At 42.6% G+C, this 10,553-nt stretch overlaps 1 protein-coding gene across 1 annotated transcript; it reads right to left on the reverse strand.

Annotated features, from left to right (window-relative positions):
- Positions 1 to 482: 482 nt before the first annotated feature.
- Positions 483 to 2,641, reverse strand: LOC147432709 (uncharacterized). Its single transcript, XM_086491628.1, has one exon. The coding sequence runs from the start codon at positions 2,149 to 2,151 to the stop codon at positions 583 to 585; it is 1,569 nt and encodes a 522-aa protein (XP_086347754.1). The 5' UTR covers positions 2,152 to 2,641; the 3' UTR covers positions 483 to 582.
- Between the last annotated feature and the right edge of the window lie 7,912 nt (positions 2,642 to 10,553).

The raw sequence follows: 10,553 nt of genomic DNA on the forward strand, positions 1-10,553 counted from the left end.
TGGTGATTTTAACAATGCGCCCACTTTATTTAATAACACCACAAGACATTCACACACCTTGTTGTTGTCTGCTCATGCCCATGTTGTGATGACATTGCGCTTTGGGCAATTGCACTGTGATCAGCCTCTATCTAGGAAACGTTTGTTGCACATGAGGCGTTTCGCAAGATGTTATTTTCCCAGTGGTCGCTCAAATGCATCTTGATCATAATATTGCTTGGTTTCGCTTCATTGTGCGTGTGCAATGTGTGATTCAAGATTAAGGCAAGCACTACATGTTTCAGTTACGTAGAGATGTTGAGGATGCCAAATATGCTTATCAAGAGCTCCAACTCTTGGCTGACACGTGTTTATTGTCTAGAGGTGAATCGATAGCCCTTTGCCAGGCTCATGTATGTCTGCAGCATAATGATAAACCCACACACAGATACCCACGAGAGAGAGAGAGAGAGAGAGAGAGAGAGAGGGGGGGGTGGCGCGGTTCGGGTCTTTGCACTAAAGCAAAAGCAGTTACATTTCCATGCACAAGCATGGAAGAAGTATGAATCAAATTGTTAGAGCACAATACACACTCACACAATATCACATGGGAGCTTTTTCGTTCATATTTTCCTCTTGTTCCAAGTCCTTTGCTTTCAGATCTTCTAACTTTTTCAATATACGCTCTCTCCAATCTAATGGTTGTTGTGCCAAAGCATCGAAACCCTCGAGCTTCAAAAGCAGCTTCAACATCCATCCCTTCTTAATCTCTACGCCATATTGCTGGCAAAACTCCATCAGTATAGCATGCTCATGCTGCTTGCAATCAATGTTGGCTAGGCGCGCAGGCATTTTTTGTTGACTTATAGCTTTTAGTTTACACTCTATGGAGCACACAACCTCGTCCTCCCTCGCTTTCATTGACCTCCTACATGTTATACAATTTGTCATTTGCTCTGACGATGTGGTTTGCTTGGATCTTGATCCTCTTTGTTGGTTGTGCAAATGCATCTGTTGGGAATATTGTGTAAAGTGAAGAGCACCTTCCTTATTGTGTATTGCCTTCAAATTTCCAACATTTCCCATGCTTGAGGATGTGGAGTCCACCTGTACTTGGACCAAATCAACGATGCGAGTAAACTCCTTCAAGCTTTGCTTAGTGGCAGCACTTCCTTGGTCATTGGCACTTCTTGGAGGCGGCGGTCGTAAATAATGTACCAGCATATTATTGATGGTGAAGTTGAAGATACCATCAACATTGAGAAATTGTGCTAGTTGCTCAGATCCTACTGAGTTGTGATTTGAGCACTTTCGTACTTGTAAGAACACAGAAGTACGTCGCGTATCTTGTTCACACTTTCCACACAAGTATCTAGCAGTGTCACAAAATGGATCGTAGTTGAAATACTTAATTTCCTTGAAGTGAGTGTCGCATTTGCTGAAGTATTTGTCATTATTTATAAAGTGTCTCAACCAATTAGGTGCATCAGATCTATCAAAGTAATCAAAATGCTCCCACTCTCTGCCTTCATCACTTTCAGAATTATTGCTGGTATCAACATAGTTGTAGCCTTTGCGCTCAACATTCTCAATGACATGTGCTTGTGGGTTATGTGTGAAGGGACTTATATCGAAGTCGCCATAAGGTAGCTTGTCATTGTGGTTCTTGGGAATCTTCTCAAGAGAGCCGACGTTGTAACCTTCAACCTGCATCCTTGATTGACGCATGTTTCGGAGAAATAGTTCGCTAAACTCCTTGAAGCCATTAACTCTATGCTTGTGGTTACAATGTTGGGAATGAGTTATTACCTCATCACTATGGTTGTTCCCTTCTTGATAAGTTGTGGCATGTCGCAACGGCTCGCAGTCCTTTCTCAATTTGTCCATTGGTGGAGTCTTTAGCAATAAAGCGCCTTCTGATATTTGTTTGCTTTGTTTCTTTAGCTTCCGAGGAAGGGTTCTTATATGCTCTAATCGAACCTCTGAATTGCAGCCGATGTTACATTCATCTTCAGAATTACCAGTGCAATGGATGTATTTGTCTTCTTGAGCATGAATCCTTGAGCTTTCAATGAAAAGGAGGTTGCTACATTCTGCTTTTTCATCAGATGGGTTGCCTCGGATGAGAGGTTCGTCTACAGAAAGGGACAGGCCCAGATCATCTACATCCATTTTGTGAGTCCTTGGGTGACTAGCATTGGGGACGTTGCTGAATTTTGCATCATAATCGTCTGTGCAAAGATTGTTGTTGTACTGGTGGCAATGCTCGTCGATACGACTTGATGAGCCAGAGACGCCATTCTGTGCATTCACATGTCCTGCAAGGAAACAAAAGCAGACATAATTAAGGCTTGAACGATTCTAGCGTGTGTGCAAGAGAGCTCTTGGGTCTTCACCTGTCCGCGAGAGAGAGCGAGGGAGCACTTGAGTCAATGCAGCCCGCTTTAAAAAAGCACTCGATCGCTATTTCGGTGCTCGCGTTTTTTTTTCTCCCTCCCCTAATTCAAGCCCGACGGAAGGCAACAATAACAGATGTCTTTAGCACATAAGCGTCTCAGGCGACCCATGGTTCACACGCAAAATCCCTAGAATATTCCTCCAACAGACCCAATTTAAGGTCACTTGACCTGAAAGGTGACCCAAGGGGAAAAGTGCATGAGCACATAAGTCCGGCCAGCCATGGGTGACCCGAGGAGGTAAGTGCACGAGCACATAATTCCGACCAGCCAATAAGATGGTCAAAATGGAACATAGTGGGCCACACACACAAGCAAATACCAAGCATTGACTTCATGCAACACCTAGTGTTTCCTTTTTTTTGTAGTCACTTAGACACGTCCTATGGGGGGAAGACCACCCGGGAATCGACCCGGCCCCTCCACAGGCTTATGAATCGCCATTGAGAGCCCACTTCAATGACATGGACCATGCACACATGATCTCAAAAAGTTGTCCACTTCTTTTGAGATGCACACATGAAGACACAAGCAACAACACACAATGCATGAACTAACATACACACAATGCATACATGCACACGGACAAAAAGAAAAACCAAGCATGAACACAAACATAATAGATAGACACACGCATACATGCACCCATGCAAACACACAAGAAGAAAAAAGAAGCATGTTTAAATGAAAACATAGATCAAACATACCTCCAACGTGACCATCAGGTATCCTGCAAAATAAACCATACCTCAAGCTACAATGTTTATATTGTAATCAACACACTCTAAAGAGAAAGCATTCAAAATTACCTGCACAGTTGTCACCCTTGTTCTTCTCACGAAGTTATTGAATAGTGCATTTCTCATTTGCAAACCCATTGCTCTTTGACGACTCATGGATCTCCATCTAAGAGGTTGTTTGGCACCAGGGTGCGGATCAACTTGATCATTGTGTTCCACCTCCCCTTGGAGTTGGACATAGTTGTGTAACACACAACATGCAAGGACTACGGAAGGAGTGAAGGGCAAAGCAACATTCAAATCTCTAAGGATTCGCCACCGATTTTTCAATAAGCCAAATGCATTTTCAACCTTTACTCTTCCTTTTGCAATTTGTCTATCGAATTCGGTTTTCGCTGCCAAATTGTCTCGTTCCTTGGACTTGAATGCTTTCTACAAGAAACTTGTTGGCTTATAAGCTGAGTCTCCTACAATGTAGGGCCTTATGTTCATACCATGAACACGTTTTAAAGGTGTACTAAGAACATGACAAGCCTTCAATTGGTTGTAGATTGCAGACCCCTTAAACATGGTTGAATCATGTGTCCCACCAGGTGCCGTGCACACAACATTCCAAAAATTCTTATTTACATCAACAATTCCTTGTAACAAGATGCTATGAAAACCATGTCGGCTAACATATTGAGCTGGAAAGTACTCAAGCTGTGGTTTTCTTTGAAGCCTTATGTGTGAGCCGTCAATTGCTCCACACATGTTTGGTAGTCCAGTAATGTTTTTGAAAGCATGCATGATTTGGCGCAAACGCTCACCGATTGGGACACTTATATTCACCCTTGCTAGCATGTTAGGTTGGCAAAGCAAACCCACAAGAATAGCTAGGTATTTGCGTATAATCGAGTCTCCTATCCCAAACAACTCTGAAATTGTCCTAGAGGAGTGGCCATGAGCTAATCTCCACAACACAGATGCTAATGCTTGGTCTGCTTGGATTGGCTCTCGCCTTACAAAGCCCCCATCTTGTGAACATGACAAGTAGGGTTCTATAATGCATTTCAATTGATGGAAGGCTTCATAGGACATGCGATAATACATAATATATCTATGTTGGCACTGCAACCTAGCTTCACTCCAAAAGTGCAAGTGAAATTAACGCCAAAAGGATGTCTGTCTAGGAAAACACCACCATTCTCTTATGCCCTCCCCCACTAGCCCTTCCTCAAGCATCAAAAGCAATGAGGCCCAACAATAAATGAAGTATGCAAAGCACACTAAATAACGTGATAAAGAAGCATTGTGTGGGCGCATGGCGATTTGTTTGGGTGAGTGAGCTCACCTCCAGCCGCTCAAAGATGCTGCCACATGCGCTAACGTACCTACATGGGTCATGAAAGGTGGGCGACTGGCGTTATGTGCTCACAATAAAAAGAGAATTTTTTAAGTGTGCTAAGAAATAGGGAGAGCTCTTTTCATGCTTTTTGGATTGCACGCGTGTTTGCTAGTTTATAATGTCATGCATGTCCAGTTTGAAGTTCATGAGTATGCATAGATTTCCATGGGCCTGTAGGTAACTATCTTTGACTATCAACTATAAGTATTTCAATCGTCATGTCGTTTATTATGTGAGAGAATTTTTGTAATGCATCTTTACTTGGTGAGCATGAAAAGCTCTAAATAAAAAAAAATTGCACGTGAAAAGCTACCAAGTGAATAAAATAAAAAAAGCTTGATTGCTCTCAGAGGCACTTCGATTTTCTCCACAAGCAATTCGCAGATTCCCCAAAGCAGCTCGGAGCTTTGTCTTGTGCAAGTTTGTCTCTGGCCACTCTGAGAGAGAGAGAGAGAGAGAGAGAGAGAGAGAGAGAGAGAGAGAGAGAGAGAGAGAGAGAGAGAGAGAGAGAGAGAGTTGTGATGGATAGTACGTAGGCGATGATGGCTTTGCTTGCGCATGAGCTTTAATGGAACCATCAAACGCAGACCCTACTATCTTCTCATCCTCTCTCTCTCACTCTTAGAGAGAGAGAGAGAGAGAGAGAGAGAGAGAGAGAGAGAGAAGGCTATGATGGATAGTACGTAGGCGATGATGGCTTTGCTCGCACATGAGCTTTAATGGAACCATCAAACGCAGACCCTATGTAACATTTAATGGCCTAATAACTTATGTGTAGCGGAAATTAGCATGAACATAATGGGCATTTCATTAGAATAGATTCCTAATGAGAATTACAAGAGTGCTTGGGTGGAGAGAGAGCAACAAAAAGCATAACACCTAGTTAGATAGCATCGACAATACTTTCAAAAGAGAGAGAAATTAAGCTATTGACAACAGTTGAGGACCGGATTTGCATGGAGCCGGTCCCCCCTCCAAAAGGCTTTGTATTATGGTTTCTCCCATCAAGAGAGACATTGTACAATACAATTCTTTGTGTTCCTTCAAGACTAGCTAGTGCAATGAAGATGGAAACTTCATGCACTAAGCAAAACACTTAACAAACACAACTTGAATTATCCCCGTTCTCAGACTCAAGACCTCACACACCTTCGAAGATGGTGAGAGCTACCAGGGTATGAGAGTAGATTGAGAGGAAGAAGGAGTATCTTACGAGAAAGATGTACATCTCCTCACATAATCACTCATATTAGCATAGCTTAGCTTAGTAATTAGCTTGGTAGAGGAGATGAGCATGCATTGAAGCTTGGCTCTTGGTTGGATTTGCATCCACATGCCAAGAGAGTGTTGATGTAGGCTTCTACCTCACAAGCTTGGAGTAGGTGATGAGTTCTCCATTAAAGCTTGGGAAGAGATAGTCTTCTCTTTCTTCACACATGAGCTTGTGTGAGTGTGTGTGTGATAATCCTTGCAAAAATCAGCCCCCTCTCTCTCTTGGGCGAGCCCTCTTGCTAAATGCTCTTCCTGAAGCCTCATTGGCCCTCCCCAAGTCAAGCCAATTACAATTTAGCAGCATAAGTGATAGCCTTCTGACATGTGTCCCCCTTTCCCCTTTTGTGAGAGCTTTAGGTAATTAAATAATTAAACTAAACTCTCATTGGACCCCTTTGCCTTCTGGCCAATAGGAATTAGGCAAGCCATGGGGCTCCTGAATGCTCATTGGACCCCTTGGGAGATTGCCCAATAGTCTTCTAGGAGACTTAATTCTCATTGGTTTCTTTTATTAAATGTTTTTAAATTAATTAAACTAGATTTACTCTAGCTTAATTCTCATTGGTCCACTTCAAGGGTCATCCAATAGAAATTGGGCACACCTTGTGGGCATCTGGCCTAGGGAGCTGACATGTGTCCCTCATTCCCTTTGTGTAAAGGGAGCCTGTGTGTGTGTGTGTGTGTGTGTGTGTGTGTGTGTGTGTATGTGTGTGTGTGTGTGGCTTTCTCTCTCATCCCCTACCTTTAGGGCTCGCCCCCCCCCATGTAGGGATGTGCAAAGACTTTTAGGGCACACACAAAGCATCCAATTTTCCCTAGGGTTGACCTTTGGACACAACCTTTGAATTTTGGAACCTTAGCATTTTGGAAGTCTTAATGGGCTGAACCTTAAGGTCTTTTTAGCCCATTGTTGCACATGGCTCTTTTGCAGATGGCCCCCCCTTTGGATCCCTATTTTCCCTCCTTTGGATCCCTACAGTGGCCGGTCTGCTAGCTTAACCAATATTCTAGCTTTTTCTCCCCTAGCACTTCCCCACATTAAATGATCAGTTTAATATGAGAAAATCATTTAGGAGAATTAGATATTGATTATTATGACACCCTACTACCTTCTCATCCTCTGATCTATGGTGTTGGAAGTGGTATCTATGGTATTGGCACCTTATACCTGTTCACATGAAAGCGAAGAGCCATGAAGAAAAGCCTACCTCGTCGACATGACGAGAGCATTCTTCGGTAACATAGAGTCTATAGGCCAAGCTCCTCCCTATTCACATTAAGAAAGAAATGGACTCATTTTTTGGCCTTTTAGCTCTAGTGAGAGAATGCTCCTTAGCCAATAGGAAGAAGGCTAACGTTACATTGAAAAAACCTTTTTTCCCATTTTGAAAATGTCCATGAAAACCATTTTGAAGAAATTGTCACTATCATCAAAAAAGTAAGGCGTTTGATAATGACATTTTGCACAAGCGCCGAACGCCTTTTTATGACCCGCTATTGCTATCCTATAAAGTGAAGTACTTGTACTTGTGCATCTCGCACAAGTATCAATCACCTTTTTATGAAAAACTCGCAATTTAAATTCGAACAGATCGTACTTGATAGTGATTGATAGGTACTATTTAAGACTATGAAGGAGGTAGAACCAAGCGAATAAAGGCCCTTGAGGGGTCTCTGGGGCCTCTATTCGCTTGGGTATGACCTCATGAGGCCCTAGGATTAAGATATAGCATTTTTAAAGCCCACGAATGCATCCGTAACATCCAAAAACCTTACGATAGCTCTTTAAAACGCTGAAATCTGATGTCTCTAGCTCAAGATATAGCATTTTAAGCCTAGGGCCTCATGAGGTCAATACCAAGCGAATAGAGGCCCTTGAGGGGTACTGATCTCTATTCGCTTGGTACTGACCTCATGAGGCCGTAGGCTTAAAATGCTATATCTTGAGCTAGAGACGTCAGATTTCAGCGTTTTAAAGAGCTATCTTAAGGTTTTTGGACGTTCCGGATGCATTTGCGGTATTATTTTTGTATTTTGAAAACAACTCTTATGTGTTTTCTCTCATCGCACATCACATCACTTATTAAGATTTACAGACATGAATTTTTGTGTACACTTAAGTTGGGCTCTCGAAAAGCATTTTGTACGAGCATGCATTTAAGTGATTGAGAAAACTTTTACGTATGTACTATGAGAAATAGAATTCCAAAAAAAGCTTTTGCATTTTTCATAATTACCTCTCTCTATGATGAGATGGCGTTTCTTACAGGGCCCAAAATTGAGTCCAAGTTTCTCTTAATGTTCCAGCAGTACAAGGTCGACAATGTCACTGTTTGTCAGGTTGGCATATTGGAATCGGCCTTCTTTTGTAGTGAAGTGTCAATACCTAATAATAAGCCTACCTGCACCTTCCCTGCGTAGCGATCATAGCAGCTTTATGTGTAACAAGACCCAGTGGCCAGTTGAACAGTATGTCCAACTTCAACTACCTTACTCAGCTCGTTTCTGCAGGCGCAACTAGTTATGGCTAGCATTATGCCACTCCAAGTATAGCTCATGCAGATTCAACAATCTTGTGCTCTCGGCCATCCTTCAATGTTCATGGAAATGATATGCAGCAGGTCCCCATGTCTAATTCTGATCAAGATTCACACCAATTCCGTGCAGCAGCAAGCCGGGCAAAACCGGAAAAGAGTACCGGAGACCTTTCAAACCCTTCTTATATTTCACAGATCATCAAGCTGGAAGGTACTTTGGATGCTTGCCGACGTGATGAGCACTCTCAAAGATCAGATATTTCGTGCGGCCAACCCATGACAGAGGTTTGCTCTAGTGCTACTGAAATAGAAGATATCATTTTTCAATTGATGATCAGTTGGCCTAATCTGGAGCCGAATCACCAAAACTCATTGCCTTCGTAGGCCCATTCAACACATTTTTTTGATGATGCTATGAGATTGTTAGCAATGCAAACGGCAAAAGTTCCTATCCTAATCGAGCCTGAAGAAAATGTCAATGTTGTTGTCATTGGAACCTACAAAAATGTTGAAGGATTTATAGCATTCAAGCGTTCTGCTACTGCGCTTCTATTGAAAGATCACAACTCCCCCTTCACTGTTCTATGTCAAGGTGATGCCCGTGCTGTGAGAAGGATAGTGAACAGAGGCGACTGTCATGTTGTTCTCCTCTATGGATGAGAAGCCCACCACCTTGTAAGAAAAGGGACCGGTATACATGATAATTGTTAGGTCCTGATGCTTTAGTAGTGGTTTATTTACTTTTTGTTTGTAATCAACGTGGAGACCTTTGAACTCTAGGGGTGTTTTTGCACCTATGCTGGTTAGTTTTAGGCATTTGATTAACTTCTTGGCATTGCATGACAGTTAGTCGTAGTTAGTCGTTGGCTTTCTTCGGTGTGTGGATGTCGAACTGTATTCGGCAGACGTTGTAGTGTTTGTATTCATGATGCAATTGAGGCAGTAATACAATCTAGTTTTCCTTGCTTCAATGATGTTGTGCAGTTTTTTGTTGTGGGGTAAAGCTATGTCGTATGCAGTTTACTATGTATTTACCCTGAATTACTATTAGGGAAGTTAGCGCTAACACTTTGGCAATCCTGCAATCGGTTCGAATTCAGCCTACACCATATGGCAACTAGGAATACAGCAGGGGACTGATATGCAAGTGGACATAGACCACCTGCGGGAATTCTCCAATTAGGTAACCCCACAGGAAGAGTCTGAGGAGTATGGCACCAAATTCTTGCAAGAATTCTTCCCCAACCTGCCAGGCACGGTTCAAACTATAATTATAGACAAGGTAATTGCATCCTTTTTTTTCTTCTTTGGTGCTTGCAATTCACCTACTTGCTCTCGATTGTATGCAAAACGAGGACTGGTGCAATATTTCAGCTAGGGGAGCAATAGCAATGTATGAGTGATTCAGGGCAAGGGTTCAATGTCCCACAACACTCATATGGCACCCGGTTTCGACTTAGGAGAGAATTTGCAGCAAGGGGAAGACAGGAAGAAGAGTCGGGCAATGATGGCCAAGGTGAACCTGTAAGGGGGGACACTGCAAGAGCAGGTACTGTTGGGGTGGGAACTGAACTGCAAGAACCTGAACACAGGCTGCAGGGGACCCCGCCTGCAAACCAACAAGCAACTCCTCCTACAACAGACCCATTTGTGGGAACATTGGTGAATGTATTGATAGCTTAGACAATCTTTCAGGCAAGAAGGCAATTGCAGTTTACAGGAACAGGGACATCCTCTTTACCTTTTAATCCACTTCCAGTAAGGGTACTCAGAATACTTCCGATACCTCCAATGGATGCACCAAATCCCAAAGTGGGCGCGACAAAGTTCAACGGGAAAAAGTCCCAAGATGCTAACAACCACGTTGCTGAGTTTCAAACAAGGTGGTCTGCAAGTGGATATGAGGCAATACACCCGGATGGAGTAAAGAAGGAGCATTTTGCAACAACACTGCAAGGAAAAGCCATGGATTGGTTCTTGCAGTATGGTATGCCTACTTTTGCTAATTATAATGATTTGAAACAAAGATTTTTGTTAAGGTTCAGGGAAGACAAAACACTTGAAGACATCTTGAAAAAATTGAGTAACTTAAAGCAAAAAGACGTTGGTTGAAGATTATGCCCAAAAGTTTAGGAATTTGAACAACAAATTGGAAGTGGCACAATAGCCTTCTATGAAACAG

Source organism: Adiantum capillus-veneris, chromosome 20 (genome assembly GCF_014529385.1).
Source record: "Adiantum capillus-veneris isolate H3 chromosome 20, ASM1452938v2, whole genome shotgun sequence".
Lineage (NCBI taxonomy): Eukaryota > Viridiplantae > Streptophyta > Polypodiopsida > Polypodiales > Pteridaceae > Adiantum > Adiantum capillus-veneris.

Bases quoted from the DNA above. Each gene is read 5' to 3' on its own strand.
- LOC147432709 (XM_086491628.1), bottom strand. From the start codon at position 2,151: ATGGATGTAGATGATCTGGGCCTGTCCCTTTCTGTAGACGAACCTCTC.